Consider the following 22,879-nt stretch of genomic DNA (forward strand, 5'->3'; position numbering starts at 1 on the left):
TGGAGCTTGCCTTGTTAAAGCTACAAACAGGGATAATGGTGTCTTTTCTTTACTCTGTACTTCGGAGCTACAGACACAAATGCAAACTGTGAGGTGATGAGACCGTAATGGTGAATAGAGAAAGCAGAACCAGTCCTAAAGACGCCTATTTAATGTTTTCTGGTCATTTGCAAGGTACCTGATAAAGGTATACTGCTCATCGTACATCCAGGGCTGCAGTTCCAGGCTGGGGTATTTCCCAAAGGGAGGTACAATCAGGCTGAACATGAGAGCAATGCACACAAACACGGCAGGCAGTACGATCTGAAATCACAAGGGAAGTGGCAGAGCCACCTTTAAAAGAAGCGTCCCCACAGATATCAGCCACCCAGAGCCACTCGGAAACACTAGTAGAACTGGGCCATGTTTCGGTGACTTCTGCAGGAGTTGCTGCCTGGTCTCACCTGGGCGAAGAAACCCTTCCTGCTGCGCCTGGCAATGAGCAGCCGCTTCCACAGCAGAGCTACGAACTGCTGCTGGATGAGCTTCCAGCCCTTCATCTGGTAGGACCCTTTGCCATCCATCCCACTGAGCAGGTCTGTCTCTCTGGATTCTGCTGACAACAAATGATACAGGACTCTCACCCACAACAAACAAAAGCAGATTTCCTTCTCCTTCAGAGGCTGCTCCTGCTTGTGCAGACAGGACCCTGGTGGCTGCCCATGTTCTTACCACCATGTCTCCTAGACTCGCTCTGAGCACTATGGTGTGCAGTATGGCATGGGGAAATGATCTCTCATGAATATGCATCAAAGTGTTTATCTTTCTGCATCACCGAGGCTGAGACTACCTTTCCAGACTACCTTCAGATCTGGCTGCCATTCATTTCCAAAGGGAATGGGCAGCCAGATCTACTAAGCACTGTTGGAAACCTCAGCCTTACAGTCTATACCAGCGGTTCTCAAACTGTGGGTCATGATCCCCTTTGAATGGGGTTGCCAGGGCTGGCTTAGACTTGCTGGGCTCTAGGGCTGAAGCCGGAGCTCCACTGCTCAGGTTCCAGGTCCCCTGACTAGAGGCCGAAGGCCTTGAGCTTCAGCTTTGACCCCCCCTGCCCAGAGTGATGGGGCTTGGGCTTTGCTCTCCTCCCTCTCCCTGGGCAGTGGGGCTTAGGGGTCATGAAGTAATTTTTGTTGTCAGAAGGGGGTCATGGTGCAATGAAGTTTGAGAACTCCTGGTCTATACTCTGTTCACTAAACCCCTCTCAGAAGCAGAGTTGGGCCAGACCAGAAATGCCAACTCTGAACATTCCCAAACATTGGGGAAAGTTCCACTCTAGAGTGGAACTTTTTAGGCCAGGTCCACCTTTCATTATAAGGTGCACCATAAGGCAGGTGCTTTATATATTTATCCTGAGGAATAAGAGTATTAAGTTGGCCTTAGGGAAGGGGAGATGCACCTCAAAGGGCAGGAGAATGTTGATATAACAGCTGAGATCCAGCAACATCTGGACATAGAAAGCCCCTGCTTGAGTTATTGTGGCCCGGTCACATTTCCATAGTCTAGATGTCACTAGGGGCACCTCTATACTATAAAATGACCTGACGCAGTGTCTATGGAAATCACTGAAAAAGCTCCCATTTGACTCAACGGGTTTTGGGTCAGGCCCTTAATCTGTCCCCTTTGGACAGACTGTTTTATGCATATTCACACATTAGCTTCTGCAGGGCCCCAGAATGAGTTGGGATACCTAGTGCTGATGCGTAAATAAACCTTGTTCCTCTTGCCTTGGCCCATACAGGGAACTAGAGATTAATAAACATCCTGTATGAGGATGGAGCATCCAAGGTTAAGTATGTCAGGAATTCTAACACACTTCAACAAATGCAGGAGAAACTAATAGGACATTTGCTGCAAGGAATTTAAATAGCATCCAAAACTCTTCAAAAGTGTGCTGGGTAGTTTGTTTCAATGTCTGCATAAAATCTAGTATTTCTTGCATTGTGATTCACCCAAGAACATGGACAATGAACACATTTCTTTAAAACCTTAATGTTTTAGAACTGTAGATCAGTAATGAGGCACAGACAGACAGAGCTGAGATTATTGCATTGCAGTTCTTTCCATCTTTACCTGGATCTATATCTGAATCATTAGGGTCGAAAGCATCATCTTCCGTGAATGGATGAAGGCAGCTCTGCCTGTCTCCAAAGACACGCCTGTTCCTTCTTGCAGGTAATGTGCCATCTGAAGAGGACAGCACATGTTAGCTGATTTACTCAAGTTAACAAAGACAATGAACAACCCTATTCTTCTATAAGCCCCAAAGCACGGGGAACTGAAGTGTTACCAGCAAACTACTGTATAGAAATCTTCACTGAATATTTGCTTTCAACTTTTAAGAAGTTCCCATATGCAGACTGAACAGCTGTGGACTGCCTCTAAGCTGCTGCTGAATTAGCACCAGAACTGGGAAAAACTACCACACACCTTTGCATTGATATGTAAAGTGAACCCATGAGCCAGTTTTTCACATGGTGTCCAAGGAACTTACCTTTAAGGGCACTTCAAATGTCCTGGTTTTTCATTTATCAATTAAAATGTGGGGGGCGGGAGGATAATCCTAAAATGTTAATTCAAGATGTATTGTTACATCAAACAGAATTTGCTCTGTTTCTCCCAGGAACAAAGAGACTATTGGAACAAATTTGTGGTGCGAACAGCAGCATGTGGAGTGAAAAGAAAAGTCAACTGAACATAGATACTTGCTCAGAAACTTACTTAATGACACTTATTCAATGTTTCATGATAAACTCATTCAGACACTAAGTTACTGGAAAAAATCCTCCATTCCAAGAAATATGTGCATGTGTCTTGACACTCAATAATGACATTTTTGTATGGCTATTTTGTGGCTTTAAAAAAGTCACCACAAAAGTGTTCCAGTTTCTGATTTTGAAAATAATTTGTGTAGCATCTTTCACTTGTGGCTTCTACACCAGGGCAAGAACCATCATTTTACAGATGGAAAAGTTGACACCCAGAGAGGTCAACAGATTTGTCCAAAACTACAGAGCGTGTAAGTGGCAAAGTGGGAAACAGAACTCAATTCTGTTTCTAAATTCCACCCCCTTGCTTTAACCACTAGACATGGGGTTGGTAGCCTTTCAGCAGTGGTGTGCCGAGTCTTCATTTATAAACTCTAATATAAGGTTTCGTGTGCAAGACATACATTTTAACATTTTTAGAAGGTGTCTTTCTATAAGTCTATAATATATAACTAAACTATTGTTGTATGAAAAGTAAATAAGGTTTTTAAAATGTTTAAGCAGCTTTATTTAAAATTAAATTAAAATGCAGAGTCCCCTGGATTGGTGGCCAGGACCTGGACAGTGTGAGTACTACTGAAAAATCAGCTTGAGTGCTGATTCTACTTGCCCAATTGCTTAATTCCTTGAATGGGAATTTTTAATCAGTTGAGAATTTAACCCTCTATCACAGAATATCAGGGTTGGAAGGGAGCTCATCTAGTCCAACCCCCTATTCAAAGCAGGACCAACCCTCAGACAGATTTTTGCCCCAGATCCCTAAATGGCCCCCTCAAGGATTGAACTCACAACCCTGGGTTTAGCAGGCCACTGCTCAAACCACTGAGCTATCCCTCCCCCTTGTCAGTTGTGTGCATAAGGGATGATGCATGCAAATCCTATGTACAAAGCTGGACCAACAGAACCTCCTTTGACAATGCAGCCCTGAAACTACTGCACTAACCTGAGGTCTCTGCATCCACTCCATTATCTTCAGCCACTTTGAGAAAGATCTGACAGGCAAAGAGAGGTTAAAAAGAAAATTAGAAGTGGTCTAACACAGCAATAATGTGCTGTTTGATGTAACATGGGAGATCCAATGATTCCAGTACAGAATGCATCATTTCAACATGAGGGGCTATATGGAATATCCCTTGCCTAGAGCAGTGGTTCTCAGCCAGGGGTAGGTGTACCCCTCGGGGTACTCAGAGGTCTTCCAGGAGGTACATCAACTCATCTAGATATTTGCCTAGTTTTACAACAGGCTACATAAAAAGCACTAGAAAAGACAGTACAAAGTAAAATGTCATAGTCAATGATTTGTTTATACTGCTCTGTATACTATATATACTGAAATGTAAGTACAATATTTATATTCCAGTTGATTTATTTTATAATTAAATGGTAAAAATGAGAAATTCAGCCATTTGTCAGTAATAGTATGGCTGTGACACTTTTTTGGTCTGATTTTTATGTCTGATTTTATAAGTTTTTAAGTGAGGTGAAACTTGCGGGTACACAAGACAAACCAGTCTCTTTAAAGGGGTACAGTAGTCTGGAAAGCTTCAGAGCCACTGGCCTAGAGCAACTTAGAACATAACCAGTGTGACACCTGAGGACTTGGCAGCCAAATGCAGCCCTATGATTTTTATTGCTGAGGTTGGGACAGTTATTTTTTGTGGGGGAGAGGAACAGAACACATGTTCTTTTAGCTCCAGCTAAGAATGGCATGGGACATTTTTTATCTCAGTACTACTCACAGGATGGAGCAGCCATTAACAATACAGAATCATGATGCAGAGTAAGCACTTATTGTAACCTTCATCCCTTTCCAATGAGGATGCACATATGAGGCTTGGTATTAGACCGGTGGAAGTCCACCAGCCTTCTAATCAAGAAGGAACAACATTCCCAGCTGTGATGGGACATGCTTTCCCCTGTGGTTTCCTATACAGGAAGGGCCAAATTTTCAAACACAGAAGACAACAATGTTCTAGAAGCTGCTGGAAGAATCAGGTTTTCCTCCAACCATTTAAAGAGGAAATCATGATACCAAATGCGTTTCAGAAGGTGTTGGAGAATACAATAGACAGGGCTTCAAGGGGACAAGCTCCTTGTGCTGCTCTGGTGATGCAAAGCTACAGGAAAGCCAGTGTGCCCTAGTGAAAGTGGAATTCCTAGGTGGAGGAGAGTCTGGGTAGGGGATATGACCAAAATGTTGCTGAAATCCAGCAATCCCTGGCTGCTTGGAATGGCCCCATGGAGACTCTTGGAACCAGGTGCACTTACAGCAGCCCCGAGATGTCTGAAAGTACTTGACAAGGTAAGTTAAAACCTGATTGTTAGAAAATAGTTTGGGCCAGACCCCCAGCCGGTGAAAATGGGGAGCTCTACTATCTATAACAGAGCTGTGCCCACTCACACCAGCTGAGGACCTGGCCCTCAATTCTTAATGCACGTTTCCCTTGTGGGCACACTTAAATTGGGCAGAAGGAGAAAATTCTTTTCACACTTCTGTGGGTTATGAACGCAGGGCCAGACCAGTTCCCTGGTAGACAGGCTTCCCATGGATATACAGGGGATTTTTCCCTGGGGTCTGCAATTATTTGTTTGGCATTGTCTAAGGCATCAGATCAGCTTCAGCTCACATACTTCCTCCAGGGTAGTCTCTGAGATGCCGTAACTTGAAATGCCCAGGTCAGAGAGACGGTCGTCGATCTCATGGAACAGCTCCACAAAAGCTCCCTCTCTAGCAGCTTCATATGGCAAGACGTAGGTTAACTCATGGCCAATCTCCTCTACCAGCCTGGCCTCAGGAACGTGCTTCATAATGAGGTTGGAGATAACAGAAACATCTGGAGAAACCAAAATACAAGATGCCCGCCCTGTTACTCTGTGAGTCACCGGTAACAAAGACTGCAGAGACTCAGGAATCTTGCTGGGACACATCCTCAGCTGGGGTAAAACACAACCCAGTGAAGGATCGACGTCAGTGGAGCTAAGCCCTAGCTGCAGATCCCAGCAGCTATTACTATTTGCAGCATTTCTGAGGACCTTTGAAAACCAAATACAATCAACAGCCCTGCAAGCCACTCTACACGAGTGTACTCTGTGCAGTGCTAACATATTGGCAAGCACATCGGCTTTGATGGCCCTTAAATTCTGGTCTCATTTGATCATTAGGTGAAATTTCATATTATTCAGCACTTTGCATTCGTTATGCTTTGCAAGTATTAAATGTTCCTCACAATCCCAGGTAGGTCCGTGCTGTTATCCTGATTTTACAGATGGAGGAACAGAAGCAGAGAGGTTAAGTGAGTTGCTCAAGACCACAGTGGTGATTCAATCTCATGCGTGCCTTTTTCAGTCCTTACCTACTGTCAAGGTGTCACTTTCATGGTCACTGCCAAGCCCAGCATCTGAGCTGCTCTGGGAGACACTGTCATCCTAGGTACATAAGAAAGGATGAACATATGTTAATAGCAGCAAAAGCCAGCCAGCTGTATGCTGCACTCTCCTTATAACACCATCCAGAGAGGCCCAGCAATCCGGATGCTCTAGGAAGGGGCTATAGCACAAAGGATCTTAATGTTGTTTATTGTAACAAAGGGTTGAGATAACTAGTCCTGTAAGAGGATGTAAGAGCAGAAGCTAGTATCAGTAGCAATGTATTTAATCTAGTCAGGCAAGCAGCCAAATCGCAAAGCAGCAGCATCCATTGTCAGGCCGAAAACACAGGCATTAAAGATATCATGCAAAGAGGCTGTAATGGACACAAGCCTCCAATGCAATGGTTTAACCAGATCTGATCTCAGGGCTGTACCAAGGTAGGTAATGCTTCTGTGCCGTGCTAAGGGATTTCTTTTCAAACCATTTACTCCATTACATTTTAACTTTTTGGCAGCCTTAAATTTTGGTGTAAAGAGGATAAAGATGGAAAGAGAAAGGAAATGGACAGCTGGTATGGGAACTGTACCTTTTTCAGGTATGACACCGTACTGCTGCTGTTTCTGCAGGAGCTCAGAGAAGAGTCCACGTCCTTCTTGACCAGGGTCAGGTAATAGCCTGTTCCTAGCTGGTTCTTCAGAAACAGGGAAGAGCCAACGCAACACAGTTTGCCATTGGAAATGATGGCAATCCTGTCCCCTAGGATGTCTGCCTCATCCATGTGGTGTGTGGACAGAATGATGGTGCGGCCTGTAAATAAAGAAGATAAGACAAACACTGAGGAGTCTGCCAGTAAGTCAACAATATCATCGTCCCTAGGTCATGGGAGATGCAAGCACTCTGCTCTCGCCATACTGCTAAATGAGAGGTGGGTCCCTGGTATGAGGCGGGAATGGTATGGAAGAAGTTAACAACTAGCTCAGGTGGATTCTCTCCTCTCCTTCATGACCCAGTCCCCATCCTGTTTGTATTTTGCCACTCGTCTTGGTAGGCATTTACAGTGCTAGCTATGGAAACAGAACAAGCAACACCCAGCAGTGAGTGGACGCACAGTGATCTGAGCAGTGTAAGATGTGGTGCACCTCAATTCCTGATTCACCAGGTCCTGCTCAACTGGAGCAAGGGCTGTGATTTCAGGGTACACCAATGAAAGGGGTTTCATACCAACAAGTAGGCCCACATAACAGCAGAGGGCTTTACCCTAATGCAGACATGCAGGAGTCAGCTTCTGAACTGAGCTATATCCATATGAATTCACTGGAGTTACTCCAGATTTACACCTGTGGGAGTGAAATCAGAATCTGCCCTCCTATCCTCTTCCCTCAGTGGGTAGTGAACATAGAACATGGCTCACTCTTGAGTACTGAAATGCAGTCCCACCAATTAAAGAGAAGTGGCTCGTTATAATGAGACTGCAAAAAGGGTCTCATTAACGGGGAATGCAGGTGGCTGGGTGCCCTGAGCCCAGGGCTAGGGCTGTTTGTTGCCATCTTCTACTAGGGCACCAAGGGATTTGCAATGACACACTAGTAACAATTCCCCCATGCAATCAGCAAAGGTAGAACAATGTATTTTATCTAAGCCACAAGCCATTGATGCCTCTTTGCTTCCAACTATAACTGGTGAAAGAACAGATACCTTGGCGATACTTCAGAAGCAGCTCCCATATCCCTCGGCGAGAGTAGGGATCCACTCCAGCTGTTGGTTCGTCCAAAATGACAACCTTTGATCCACCCACAAAGGCCAAGGCTACAGACAGCTTTCTCTGCATGCCACCTGCAAAGTGAGAGAAGAATTCAGGCTGGAGATGTGAACTACAAAGCAGAGATCTGTGCCGTAAGGTGCTGTGGTGGAGATGGCTAGAACCAGATTCCTACCCTCTTCTGAAGCCACATGCCTTCTGAAGCCATGTGTTCCCACAGATAAAAAGTTACATGACTCTAGGCTCCATCCTCCCCCCATGACAGAGTTCTGCACCATGCCAGAGAACAAGTGGGGGGGCCCTTAAGGAGCTGGGCGTTGCTCCTGAATCTTGCGCTGCTCAGCACCAGCATTAGAGCAGCTGACAAGCTGATCTAATTTATTTGACTGGTGTAAAGTCTGCAAAGTACCTTACTGCCAGTGGAGAATTGGCAGAGTGGACTCCACACCATCCCACCACATCCCTACACTGGGACTGAGGCGGCTGGTGCAGGAGCCTACACCAGTGGAGTGTTCTCCTGCACAAGGGGGATTCTCAGTTAGCCGTCTGGGGCCAGAATCCATTCACCTGGCATTGCCTGAGTGGGACAAACTGAACAGAGCAGACTGGAGAATACAGACAGTGGCTTTAACCACATTGCTTTTGTTTAACTTGCTCCAGTCACTGCCCGGGGAGCAGGCATACTGTTTTAGTTTTACATTTTATTAAGATGTCTAGAGATTTCTGGACACTGGGTGCTAATAAATTCAATAGCATTTTGACTATGAGAGCTTTTGTAATGACTGTCATCTTGGATTGAAGCTGGGACCTCCAGAACTAAAGCATGAGCTCGTGCTAAAAGATTTAAGTCAGGTATAGAAGATTCACGTTTTCTGTGGGTCAGGCACAGGGTGGTGCGTAATGCACACTCAGCCTTGGTTAACCTACTTGCCCTAGGCAAAGGAAGCTCAAACCAAACACCTCAGGCCCCTAGCCATTTGAATCCCAGATGAGCACCCAGTCTTTGTTGTCAACAGGCATAGGTGCTGACTTAGATCCCGGGGGATGCTCGACCCCCGGTTCTGCCCCAGGCCCTGCCTCCACTCCACCCCTTCCCCCAAGCTCCCACCCCTGCTCTGCCTCTTCCTGCCCCTTGCCCCCCACTCCCAGCGCCTCCTGCACACCACTGAGCAGCTGATCTGCGGCAGGCGGGAGGCACTGGGGAGAGGGGGAGGAGCTGATTGGCAGGGCTGCTGGTGGGTGGGAGGCTTGGGGGTGGGGGGATGCTGATCTGCAGGGCCGCCAGTGGATGCTGAGCAGTCACTCTTTTTCTTCCATGGGTGCTCCAGCCCCGGAGCATCCACAGAATCGGCACCTATGTCAACAGGAATTGAACCTTGGCAGCTCCAGAACTAAGAGCATAAGTCTCCTCAGCTTGAGCTAAAGGACTACGTTCTCAAGCTATTAGCTGTAGCAGACCCACCTCTGTTGTAGATCAGGCATAGAGGTGGATACTTAACACACACTGAGTGGCAGGTTACACTGTAATATCTTGCTTTGCCTCTCAGTATTAGGGAACTACAGTGCCCTTCTCAAAGCCGCCTGAGCAGCTGAGATGAGACATGCAAAGGGCTGAAGAGTTGGACCTACCAGAGAGTTTGCTGGTTCTAGCTTTGAGTTTGTGAGGCAGGCCGACATCCATCACCATCTGCTGCATCTCTTCTTCCACCTTTTTTTCTGACAACCCTTTCAGACGAGCGTAGAACCAGATGTGCTCTTCCACAGTCAGCCTAAGGAGTAGGGAGCAGAACCAGCAAGGCACTATGTCTGTCAGGCTCGCACTCATCCCATGAACCATTTTTTTTAATTAGTTAAAAAAACCGTAATTATTTAGGCAGGAAAATATTATACAGGGCTAAGATTTTTGGAAGTGACTAATGATTTTGGGCACTCAACCTGGAACATCTTAGAAAGGCCTGATTTCCAGAGGGCAGGTGCTCAGTGCTATCTGAAAATCAGGCCATATTAAGGTGCCTCAGGTTGGACTCCCAAACACTGAGGTACTCCAAATCATTAGTTACTTTGGAAAATTTTGGCCTATTTTCTTAATGAAAGGAACAGTTTTCTAAAAGAAAAACTGGAAAAATGGTCTTGATGGATGTGCAAGGCATTGCTGATAGACCACAGATACGTCTAACAATAAAACAGAACCTACTTCTGTCCAGCTACAGATTCTTAACAGCTCCATCACTGAACTATCCCAGACCATATATACAACTCAGAATAGCACCTCCTGGGTGGGAAGTAACCCCTAGTATAAGCCACTACTTGCTGGTTTGAGCCCATGAGGTGCAATGTCTCCCATGTGACACCAACCACTCTCAGCTTCCATTGAATATTATGTTCCAGATCCGCAGCTGGTGTAACTCATCTACTCTCTTCAACTGAGCTATGCTGAATTACACCACTGAGGATCTGGCCAAATATGGTACATTTTAACATCCTGATTCTTGGTTCATTCCCATTTTCCAATATATTGATAGTACTTCAACACTACTTCATTGTTCAACTGCCTTTAAACAGCAGCCCTTGCAAATGATATGCCAGTTACATCTACTTCTATATGCACATTTGCTAACCACTGTTCCGTGGAGTTACTCTGGACTTACACAAACAAGAGAGAGACCCGAAGTGGGCCTCGAGCCATAGAGGGTGGTAATGTCAGAAAATGAGAAAAGGAATCCTCTGTAATTTTAAATAAACACACACACATTTTTGTTTTGTGCTACAGACCCCACCATTGTGCTTCTTGTCTGCTACTCACAAGTCAAAGAGGACATTGTGCTGGGGACAGACACCCAAGTTCTGCCTGATGGTGCTGAGCTCAGAGCGGATATCTTTGCCCAGGATGAAGGCTGTGCCCGAGGTCGGAGGAAATAAGCCAGTTAAGATGGACCTGAATGACAAATGCAGTAAATAGTAAGTGAGCTCCAAAACGGCACAGCACAATCCAAATCAAGGGGGGGCTTGTTCCACATGCACTAGGAAATGAAAGGACAATGGTTAGGATAGAGTCTTGCTGATAGCTCATATCATGTGATTATTCCCCAAAGGAAAACAATCAGAGAAAAACATGTTGCACGTGAGTTTTTGGGTTTAATGAGAGCTGGACTGAACCACGTGCTCTTGGTTCTGGGAGAGAAAAATACCCTTCCCACTCCCTAAAAGCTTTTAGTGCTTTCAGAATTCATTTCTTTATTCTGATAAAGCGGGGTCACAAAGGGGGTTATTAAAAAGTGCTGCTGACACTGTACCAAGTCAGCCACAGTCTTGATCTGGAACTGTGACAATTCACTGGCACCATTCCCCAATATCGGTGTATTTCATGGGCCAGATTTTCAGCAGATGTAAACCAGCAGAGCTCTACTGAAGTCAGCAGAGATACACTTTTTACACTTGCTGAGTCTCTGGCCTTGCATATTTAATCTATACATCTACCCACATGCACATATTATATTGTCACGTTTAGACAAAACACTAGGTTTCAGAACCACTCCAATAAGAGGGCCCTCCCCACCCTTAAAAATACTGTCCTTACATGGTTGTGGTTTTCCCAGCTCCGTTGTGTCCCAGAAAGGATGTGATCTGCCCTTCAAAGAAATTCAGTGTGAGCCCATCCACAGCAACCTTCTTGCCATCACGATAAATCTTCACCAGGTTCTGAATGGAGACCCCCAGGCTAAGATGATTGGGTTCCTCCTCCATGCAGTCTGCGAGAAGAATAAGTAATCAGCAAGGCAGCGTGGAATAGACACAGCACCAATAATATTAATATACATCTTTCTGTGGCCAATGAGAACCCGCAGTGAACTGGGGCATTTAGGAAGCATCGTAATCTCCCTTCCCAGGGTGTTATCCCTCCATGGAGGTTCACTTTAGCTTGGCACTAATTAGTTTTTTGGAGGCCTGCTGTAAAGGCCTGATCCAATGCCAGATGTAATCAGTGGATACGTATCCGCCGACCAGATCAGGCCCCATGTCAGAGAGGACCCAGTCCTGTGAGATACTGAGCACACTCCACTGAAATCAGTGGAAGTGGAGGAAATGTCACAGCTCAGAGGTTCATGCCTCAATGCCAAAGGAGAGCCCAATCCTGCCTGCCTTATTTGGGCAAGATTTCCAATGATGTATGTGGGAGTTTTATTGGAATAAGGACTGCACAATCATGCTCACATTCTATTAGTTATCAGGGGAACAAATAGTGAGTAGGACAGAAGCAGCTTTAATTTCATGATGCTACATCCTGACATCTTTCCACACAGTCTTTACCCCGGGTAAGTCCCCAGCTTCATTCATTTAAACCTAAGCACCTGCCTTCTGGCCCAGCGTGGGTCAGACACTTACTCTCCGATGGCCCTTTGTGATCAGAACGAGCATGCCGCCTCTCCTCATATTCCTCACCAAACCAATAGGACTTTGTGAAGGGGAAGTACCAAGGCCTGGGAATTCCGTACTGGCCTAAATGGGGAGGAAAGCATTCACGTGAGCCCAGCAACATCCACCATAATGTCTCTATATTTAAAGGCAGAGGGCAAGTACTGAAGCATTGTATCTCCAGCTGTCGGGCCTTGGAGAACAGCAGCACATACATGAGAAGGTGAAAATTCCCCTTCTAGAATGGAAATTGGTGACAGATTGAGAAAGAGATTTTAGCCAGGTGGAGAATATTAGATGATTTCAAAACATTACAACCAATCGTCCCAAATCCCACTTTACTCTAATAGTTAAAGGCCTGATTGTGGGAGGTGCTAACCACCCTGTGTCAGGTACCAAGTGTCCTCAACTCCTGGCAAAGCCAATGGGATACGAAGAGGCTGAGAATCTCATAGGAGGTGCTAGCACCTGGCTGGACTGAGCCTAGTTTGTATGTGGGGGCACTTGGAAACTGTCCAGCAGTTTGATCAGTGACTTTGATCTGATAAAATTGATGGTGCGGGGTTGCCCCCTTCCCCCTTCTGTAACATGTGCTGCCTGGAATGTGAAACGCTCTTGACAAATGGGCAGGAATACGCAGGACCCACAAAGAGCAGAACACCACATCTCTAGGCAACAGTAAAGGCTCACCTGGGAAGACAGACTCAATGTACCAGGTCATAACCCCGTAGAGGAAGGTATCAAACAACATCATGAAAGCAGATGTGGTGAGGTTGAAGCCATCTTCTTCCAGGGGGCTTTCAAAGAGGTTGTCCCACTGCACGCCAACCCCCTGCTCCTCAAACAATGCAAAGTACTCACAGCCAAACCCAAAGGCGACCGGGGACAGCAGGCTCTAGGAGAGCAAGATGTTCACACTCTTGAGACCATTCACAAACTCATCTCTTCATCTTTAAAAATAAATGGAGAGGGGGCTGCTCAGCCCTCACGCTAGAGTCATGACTCATAACACAAAGGGTGGAAGCCGGACCCTACTGAACTCAATGGCAAAACTCCCATTGGGGCCAGAATTTTCACTTAGGGCTCAGCAAGCTCCCATTGCCTAGTTTTGTGCTTGCATACCCTCCTGAGTTTGAAAGCTTGACTCCTACTCAAACGTGACAGGATTTGTGTTGCTCTTTGAAGAGACTGAAACAAGGAGCAGAGGTAAAGAGAATGATGCAGTAGAATACGTATGTGTGTGTGTGTACATGTAAGTAAAATGAAGGGATTCTCTCCCCTAGTAACCAGCAATGACTTCCCTTTAGCTACAGAAACATGTTGTCTTTGTGTGTTTTTATTGAGTCCCCCTGGGAAGAAAACCTAATAGATCTTTTTTGAAGAGATGGTATGAGCACAACTGCATGCAACATTGAAGGTGTGGGCATACCATGAATTTATACAGTGGCATTATGATAATTACTGTCTAATCACTATCCCTTTCCTAGTGGTTCCTATCACTTTGTTAGCTTTCTAGACTGCTGCTGCACGTTGAGCGGATGTTTTCAGAGAACTATCCACAGTGACTCCAAGATCTCTTTCTTGAGTGGTAAAAGCTAATTTAGACACCAATGTTTTGTATGTATAATTAGGATTATGCCTTCCAATGTACATTACTTTGCACTTATCAATATTCAGTTTCATCTGCCATTTTGTTGCCCAATCACTCAATTTAAAGAGATCCTTTTGTAAGTCCTTGCAGTAGCTTTGGACTTAATTATCTGGTGTAATTTTGTATCAACTGCAAATTTTGCCACCTCACTGTTTACTCCTTTTTCCAGATCAATTACGAATATGTTGAACAGCACTGGTCCCAGTACAGATCTCTGGAGGAACCCGCTATTTACCTCTCTCCATTCTGAAAACTGACCATTTATTCCTACCTTTTGTCTTCTTGTCTTTTAACCAGTTACTGATCCATGAGATGACCTTCCCTCTTTCCCATGACTGCTTACTTTGCTTAAGAGCCTTTGGTGAGGTACCTTATCAAAGGCTTTCTGAAAGGCCAAGTACACTATATCCATTAGATCACCATTGTGCAGAGGTTTGTTGACCCCTCAAAGAATTCTAATGGTTCGGTAAGACATGATTTCCCTTTACAAAAGCCATGTTGACTTTTCCCTAACAAATCATGTTTATCTATGTGTCCGATAATTCTGTTCTTTACTGTAGTTTCAACCATTTTGCCTGGTACTGAAGTTAGGTTTACTGCCCTGTAATTGCAGGGATCACCTCTGGAGCCTTTTTTAAAAATTGGTGTCACATTAATTATCCTCCAATCATCTGGTACAGAAGATGATTTAGGTGATAGGTCACATGCCACAGTTAGTAGTTCTGCAATATCATATTTGAGTTCCTTCAGAACTCTTGGGTGATCCTGATGATTTATTACTGTTCAGTTTATTAATTTGTTCCAAAACCTCCTCTATAGCTACGTCAATCTGAGAAAGTTCCTCAGATTTGTCACCTAAAAAGAATAGCTCAGGTGTGCTACTCTCCCTCACATCCTCTGCAGTGAAGACCGATTGAAAGAATTCATTTAACTTCTACAGAATGGCTGTATCTTCCTTGAAAGTGCTCCTTTAGCACCTTGATCGTCCAGTGGCCCCACTGCTTGTTTGGCAGGCTTCCTGCTTCAGATGTACTTAAACATTTTTTTGCTGTTAGTTTTTGAGTCTTTTGCTAGTTGCTCTTCGGATTCTTTTTTGGCCTGCCTACTTATACTTTCACACTTGATTTACCAGAGTTTATGCGCTATTGTCCTCAGTAGGATTTGACTTCCAATTTTTAAAGGATGCCGTTTTGCCTCTAACCGATTCTTTTACTTTGCTGTTTAGCCATTGTGGCACATTTTTGGTACTTGTACTGGCCTGAGAAGTTCTCAAAAATCTCAGTCTGCATGATGGTCATGCATCCCTATCTGCATTGGGATCACTGAAGTGTTCAGAGAGTCACAGATTTTACAGCCAGAAGTGACCATCATGATTATCTAGTCTGAGCTCCAGCATAACACAATCTGTGGAATTCCACTCAATGCTCCTGGACCTGAGCCCAACATTTGAACACTATGCTGTTACGTGGTTAGACAGTGCCCCCGTAGTAGTTCTTTGTGCTGCTATGCTGAAGACTGGGGTTTGGTTTGTTTCCCCCTTCTCTTGCTCCCCAGATGACTAGACTGCAGTATGGGGGAAGGGAGGGAGTGCTGTACGCAGCCACCCCCCAGTGAGTTAAGGAATGCTGTGAAGAGTCTCTAAAGGGAGGCTCTCAGATGGACAGGCCTCTGGGGGAGGGCAGCTTAAGGGTCTGATCTTGTCACAAATGGGCAATACTACATGAACTGCAGCAGGGCAGCACCAGGCCTCACAGCAGCAGATGGGAGAATCTCAGTACTCCATGAAGAGCACGCCCAGAGATCCCTTCCCCACTCCCAGGCTCCCTGATCACTAACAAACCCAGAAAGTTCTTCATCGGTGTCTGCTCTGATGGCCCTTTGCCCTGGGTACAGTGGAAAACACTGGCCTCTTGCACCCCACAACTCCACACACTAAAGAGCCACCAAGCGCATTGCTGGCCACAGCATGATAGACTCATAGACTCATAGGTCAGAAGGGACCAATATGATCATCTAGTCTGACTTCCTGCACAAACCAGGCCACAGAACCCTACCCATCCACTTCTATAACAACCCCTAACCTATGTCCGAGTTATTGAAGTCTTCAAATTATGGTTTGAAAACCTCAAGCTGCAGAAAGGTCACCAGCAAGTGACCCATGCCCCACTCTGCAGAGGAAGGCGAAAAACCTCCAGGGCCTCTGCCAATCTGCCCTGGAGGAAAATTCCTTCCCGACCCCAAATATGGCGATCAGCTAAACCCTGAGCATGTGGGCAAGACTCACCAGCCAGCACACAGGACAGAATTCTCTGCAGTAACTCAGATCCATCCCATCTAACATCCCATCACAGACCACTGGGCATACTTACCTGCTGATAATCAAAGATCAATTGCCAAATTAAGCTATCCCATCATACCATCCATTCCATAAACTTATCAAGCTTAGTCTTAAAGCCAGATATGTCTTTTGCCCCCACTACTCCCCTTGGAAGGCTGTTCCAGAACTTCACTCCTCTAATGGTTAGAAACCTTCGTCTCATCAAGTCTAAACTTCCTAGTGTCCAATTTATATCCATTTTGTTCTTCCACATGTACTAAGCTTAATAATTCCTCTCCCTTCCTAATATTTATCCCTCTGATATATTCATAGAGAGCAAGCATATCTCCCTCAGCCTTCTTTCGCTTAGGCTAAACAAGCCAAGCTCTTTGAGTCTCCTTCATTAGACAGTTTCCATTCCTCGGATCATCCTAGTAGCCCGTCTCTGAACCTGTTCCAGTTTGAATTCATCCTTCTTAACATGGGAGACCAGAACTGCACACAGTATTCCAGGTGAGGTCTCACCAGTGCCTTATATAACGGTACTAACACCTCCTTATCTTTGCTGGAAATACCTCGCCTGATGCTATTCAATACAGCTCCTCTGTGCCAAGCCCACTGCAACTCACCGCGAACATTTTCAGCGAGACGCTCACATAGTCCTGCCAGGCGACGCACAGCACGTAGGGAAGGTACAGGATGAAATAGATGATTCCCCCACAGGCTGTTGCCAAGTTGGCCCTGGAGAACATGGTGCTGATGAGGAAGCACTGCAAGATGGTCACCACGGCGAAGACGGAGAGGAATACAAACACCACGCTGGGGTCGCTATAGGGCAGCAGGTTTCCCATCTTGGCAAGGAGGAGATACATGTGTCACAAGTCAAACAGGGCTCACTGAGAAGCAATCAACAGGGCCCACTTGCAGAATCACTATTCAGAACAGAACTACCTTTTAACTGCTTTAGCTGCCCAGTCCTGTAAGCAGGAGGGATTGTGACCGTGCCAGGGGGGCATTTTGCCCCAGGCACGGTACTCTGCACACTGAGATGCACTGAAACAATTAACTGAAGCACCCTTACTGTTTTAAATCGGCGATTCTCAGCCAGGGGTACACGTATCCCTGGCCGTACATTTATTCATCTAGATATTTGCCTAGTTTTACAACAGGCTACATAAGAAGCACTGGCAAAGGCAGCAAAAACTAAAATTTCATACAGACAGTGGCTTGTTTATGCTGTTCTGTATACTATACACTGAAATGTAAGTACAATATTTATATTCCAATTGATTTATTTTACAATGATACGGTAAAAATGAGTCAACACTTTGTCAGTAATAGCGTGCTGTGACCCTTTTTTATGTTTATGTCTGATTTTGTAAGCAAGTAGTTGTTAAGTGAGGTGTAACTGGGGATACACAAGACAAATCAGATTCTTTAAAGGGGTAGAGAAGTCTGGAAAGGTTGAGAGCCACTGTTTTAAATCACTCAGCCTCATTTGGAACCAAGAGCCTTTTCCCAGTGAGTCACTGTCTGATCCAAATTCCTAGAATATTAACCCCAGAGCATTCGTTACCAGGCTGATCGTTAGCAGGGCCCCGCATATGCCGCCCCACAGGAAATCAACAATGCTGAGAAGGGCAGAGAGAGAAACTGTGATGGTGCCAGCCTCACCTTCAGGATCAGCACCAGCAGCCCAGCACTCATGAGGAGGGGGATGAGGCTGCTGAGGAACCAGCTGAACCAAAGGATACCATTGTCCAGGCCCATGATTCTCATCGTCTCCTTCAGCCGGGCTTCCTTCTCGTACACAATCCCCTTGATTATTACGGCCACCGAGTAGATCCAAGCCAGAGTCATGAAGAGGGGCATGGAACGGCCCATGACACGCAGGAATCTGGTGGCAGGAAGGGAAAGAGCCAGGGGAAAGATTGTTGTGGTTATTTGCTTTAGAGAGCGTCACCAAGGGCTGCCGGGTACCCTACAGGTGCAGAGGAGGAGGATCACAGTACCGCCTAAAGGTCCCTGTCAGGGCCAGAGCCCCATTGTGCAAAGCGAAGCATGCACACAAGACCGGGGCCTCACCTGGTGTAAATCGGCATCGCTCCCTGGAAGTCACTGGAGCAGCGAGCGACTCACAACTCTGCGCTGCTGCTCTATTAGCAGGGCAGTGCTTTAGGATCTTTCTACACTAGTCTCCGGCCACTTCTGGGTGAGACTGCAACTGCACAAGCCTGGGTGGAGGAGAGCACCCAGGGACCAATCACAGCTACACTCCCTGCCCCTTCCATTGCTGACCGAGGCACCGAGAGGGGGTGATACAGTATTGTCCTGATAATGCACTCTCCCACTCCTCACACTCTGCAGTTGGGAGCCACCGTCCTCCAAAGAGCTCTTCTGGGGCAGGGCCTCCACGTGCAGCCCCCCCCCCCCCCCCCAGAGCCGTCCTGGAGCCAGAAACGCTTTGGGTACCTGCATAGAGCGATACATCCAATCCCATATTGAAGAGCCCTGTTCATGCACCAGTATAGGAATGCACAGGTACCACTAGAGCAAATCAGCAGGGTAATAGCAGGCCCAACCCTGCCCGATAATGCCAGTGGCCGCATTTCCAGTGACTCAGGAGTAGACACAGACCCTGCTACCTAGTCGACCTACTGCATAACTTACATATCATCCACATAACAGGGATAGGGCATCTGCTGCACATAGACACCAGTCTTCTTCTCTGTGCCTGTCAGTGCCCTGATGATCGCCTGCTCCACAACATCCTGCAAGTACACAAAGCCGCCCCAGACATACCGCATGTCTTCAAAGGGGTCGGCACGAGGACCGGGATCCCAGTACCTAAGCCAAGGGAATAAAGATCACCTGTTAGAAATCCTTACAGGCCTAGAGTCTCCCAATGCCTCTCTTGAGAAGGCAGCTAGGCAGCACTCACCCATCCTTAATCTTGTTTGTCCTTTCCACATTGTCTATGTCCATCCGTATCTTGTACTTGATGTGAGGAGGCAGCTCTACACTGTTTGAGGTGATTTCAGGGAAGACAATGCCAGCCCAGAACTTCCTCTCCTCCAGGAGCTCCATGGACCTGTTTATGAGCTGCACTTCTGTGGCCACAGGCTCCAGCTTGTCCAGGTTGACACACTAAATGGAGACAGATTTGTAAGTCCCTGGGCAGAGTTTATTACATAGGGTTATATGTTGGTAGCTACAGTGATAGAACACATTCAAGCCTTTGAAACAAGAGGGACCCGGAGATGATAACACCTTCGCCTAAAAGATGGGGCAAAGCTACACTGTGTTGGAATACATGGTCATTCATTCACAGAGGTGGAATCCAATGAGTTCAATAATGCCTAGAGCTTTAAAACCACTGCAGTTTCTCCTGCAGTCACTGGGTAATACTAGATGCAGAAAAACAAGCATCCAGGGCGCTGATGAGATCAGCCATTATCAGCTGCCCATAATGGTGGGGCAGGACTGTCATCGGAAACCACATGGAACATGCAAGATAAGATTTTGTCAAAGATGGGTGCCTAAAGTTAGGCTCTTCTGTCCGTATTTTGGCACTTAAGTGAGCAGCCTGAGTTTCGGAAGTGCTGACCACCAGGGGTGGCTCTCTCTTTTTTGCTGCCCCAAGCATGGCAGTCAGGCAGCCTTCAGTGGCGTTTCCGCGGGTGGTCCGCCGGTCCTGCAGCTTCGGCAGCATTTCAGCGGGTGATCTGCCGGTCCTGCACCTTCAGCATACCCGCCGCTGAATGCCATCGAAGCGGCGGGACCGGCGGGCCTCCCGTAGAAACGCTGTTGAAGGCTCCCTGACTGCCGCCCCCACCCTGGCTTGCCGCCCCAGGCACATGCTTGCTGTGCTGGTGCCTGGAGCCGCCCCTGCTGACCACCCAGCAGCTCCCCCTGAGGCTAGGACACTTACTTAAGACACCTAAATGTGGGCTTAGGAGCAATCGTTTCAGATTTTAAATCTTGGCTGCAATGTTTTATTGCTTTCTTAACGCAAATCTCCTAGGAGCATTGATGGTGTGAACCATGACACTGCAAACCCAGACACCAAACTACCACTCATAAGCACTGAGCTTTTTACAGTATGACTCTCCTAGACCCCTTGCAGAGAGCATGGCTTGGCCTTGTACTGGACGACATGCATGAGCAAACGTTACCTAACAGCAGCAGCAAGCTCACCTCCATGAAGCGGGAGATGGTTTGGACAGCCCGGTCAGTCTCATTGAAGGCATCCATCCAAGTGTATGTGGAGCCATTCACTGGCTGAATGTCCTCTGGGGACTTTGCCAAGAACAAGGAAACATCTTGAACCCTCCACGTTGAGCCGCTCAAGTGAGTGTCCCAGAGGCCTTTGCTTTTCAGCAGTGTCTGCAATTATGGTGCGGGGAAAATAAGGACCGTTAGGCTCAGGTTTGGATTCCCCCCAGCAAGGCAGAGCTTGTACCAAGCTACCATGACTCTTTCCCCTTGGACCTGGAAGTCCAGCTCTGGACAAGGACTGAGAATGGAGAGTTTACTGAGCACATGAATTCTCTTCAGCACACCATGTTACTAATTCTGCCAATGCATGGGACTTCCATCAGAGAAGCTCAGGTTCATATTAACTGCACTGTGCAGTATCACATTAACTGCAGTGTGACAAAACGAAAATTCCCAGGGGAAAATAACATTCAGGGAAGAGACAGAATTGGTAGTGTCAAATGGGGTGTCCAAGTTGCCTGACAGAGGGGCCTCATTTGGCAGCTTGCTAGATGACTGAAGGCTACTCCCAGTTTGCATGACAATAAACATGTTGCAGCTGCTCTTAGAGAACACAAATCCCAGGACAGACTGTCTACCTACATCATGGTCTAGCTATCTGGTAGAGGCAGCATGGTCTGGTGGGTAGGCCACAGGATTGAGACTCAGCAGGCCGGGTTTCTAATCTCTGTTCTGCCATTGGCCTATTGTGCGACTTTGGGCAAGTCACGTTGTTGCTCTTTGCCTCAGTTTCCCCTCCCACACTTTGTCCTGTCCATTTAAACTATGCATGGCCATGACTATCTCTGACAATGAGTGTGCACGGGTCCTAGCACAGTGGCATCATGATCTTAGCCTAGGCTCAACTGGAATACAAGGGATAGCTCAGAGGTTTGAGTATTGGCCTGTTAAACCCAGGGTTGTGAGTTTGGCCCTTGAGGGGACCACTTAGGGATGTGGGGCAAAATCAATACTTGTTCCTGCTAGTGAAGGCAGGGGGTGGGACTCAATGACCTTTCAGGGTCCCTTCCAGGTGTATGAGATAGATAATATACCTATCTAAATCCCTCTATCTGAGGTATTCACAGGGTGCCCAATACCGTATGTCCTGCCTTGCAGGCTGAGTTGGCTCTGGACTGCTCTCTCTACTGCAGGTGGAGGGCAGCAAAGAACCACACACACACTGGACACTCAGAGCCTGCCCAATGACACAGTAAATACACTCCCAGCCTTATAGGCACATTTGATAACAACTCTCCAGCAGGTGGCAGTCTTGTTCCCATCTGTGGGAAGAGTTGCAAAACCCCTCCCGCCCCACAACTAAACAAAAAGCCATCCTTGGAAAGCAGGGTAGGAAGAAGATTTTTCAGCTAATTGGTGGTTGCTACATGCTGCTGACACCTTCCAAACAATTCTTTGCTTTGAGCAGAGCCGAAGGGATGATCGAGTGTAACCAGGAATTCAGTTCCCGAGGTGCTAAGCGTAAATATCAGTGCAGTAAGGCTGACCCCAAGGGCGGCTCCAGGCCCCAGCAAGCCAAGCGCGTGCTTGGGGCAGCATGCTGCGGGGAGCGCTCTGCCGGTCGCTGGGAGGTCCGCTGGTCCCGCGGCTCCACCGAAGCGGCAGGACCAGCAGATCCTCCGCAGGCACGCCTGCGGGAGGTCCACTGGAGCTGCGGGACTGGCAACCGGCAGAATGCTCCCTGTGGCATGCCGCCAAACTTGGGGCGGTGAAATGTCTAGAGCCGACCCTGCCTCCTCCGACGTATTTATTGTAAGTTACTGCACACTGTTGCTCTGGAAGCAAAGAGGTTACACAAGGAGGAACTGCTGGCTGAACCATCTCTCTCACAGAGAGAGTAGGTAATAACGTTAAAGGGAAGGGACATCCCAAATATGCAGGACAAATACTAAAACACTTAACAAAAGAATCTATACAGGAGGGCTGTTAGAGGAAGGCTAATCTTGGACTAAAAGCACTGAACCAGGAGATCTGGGTTCAGTTCCCAGCTGTGCCACGGACCCTGTGGTGACCTTGGGCAAGTCATGTAATCTTGTGTCTTAGTTCCCTGTCTGTAAAATGGAAATGTACTTCCTTTGACTGTTTATGCTGGAAGTAAGACTTTCTCCTATACCACTCTACCACATGTAACATTACGTACCATAGCAGGATCTGTAGAAAAGAGGGAAGCCTTAACTACAAAGGATATGGTTAAGCAGAAGAACAACAAATCTAAGGAATGGTTACAAACTAAACAAATAGGAAATTGACTTTTGAGCATACTTCAGGCTAAAGAAAGGTAAAGA

At 46.7% G+C, this 22,879-nt stretch overlaps 1 protein-coding gene across 5 annotated transcripts in view; it reads right to left on the reverse strand.

Annotated features, from left to right (window-relative positions):
- Positions 1–22,879, reverse strand: part of ABCA1 (ATP binding cassette subfamily A member 1) — a 165,132-nt gene that overhangs the window by 27,142 nt on the left and 115,111 nt on the right. For 3 of the 5 annotated variants that reach the window (XM_032773276.2, XM_032773277.2, XM_032773280.2), the window contains 18 exons: positions 20,514–20,702; positions 19,258–19,463; positions 18,987–19,163; positions 17,991–18,213; positions 16,946–17,167; positions 13,039–13,243; positions 12,319–12,432; positions 11,513–11,684; positions 10,739–10,870; positions 9,565–9,704; positions 7,872–8,009; positions 6,763–6,983; positions 6,161–6,233; positions 5,439–5,641; positions 3,751–3,799; positions 2,113–2,226; positions 444–595; positions 179–303 (listed from right to left, as the gene is read on the reverse strand). In XM_032773276.2, coding sequence (XP_032629167.1) covers positions 179–303; positions 444–595; positions 2,113–2,226; positions 3,751–3,799; positions 5,439–5,641; positions 6,161–6,233; positions 6,763–6,983; positions 7,872–8,009; positions 9,565–9,704; positions 10,739–10,870; positions 11,513–11,684; positions 12,319–12,432; positions 13,039–13,243; positions 16,946–17,167; positions 17,991–18,213; positions 18,987–19,163; positions 19,258–19,463; positions 20,514–20,702 — 2,855 coding nt within the window. The remainder of the gene's footprint in view (positions 1–178; positions 304–443; positions 596–2,112; positions 2,227–3,750; positions 3,800–5,438; positions 5,642–6,160; positions 6,234–6,762; positions 6,984–7,871; positions 8,010–9,564; positions 9,705–10,738; positions 10,871–11,512; positions 11,685–12,318; positions 12,433–13,038; positions 13,244–16,945; positions 17,168–17,990; positions 18,214–18,986; positions 19,164–19,257; positions 19,464–20,513; positions 20,703–22,879) is intronic. The other 2 variants (XM_032773278.2, XM_032773279.2) reach the window with 1 other exon arrangement.

Source organism: Chelonoidis abingdonii, chromosome 6 (genome assembly GCF_003597395.2).
Source record: "Chelonoidis abingdonii isolate Lonesome George chromosome 6, CheloAbing_2.0, whole genome shotgun sequence".
In the NCBI taxonomy this organism is placed as follows: domain Eukaryota; kingdom Metazoa; phylum Chordata; order Testudines; family Testudinidae; genus Chelonoidis; species Chelonoidis abingdonii.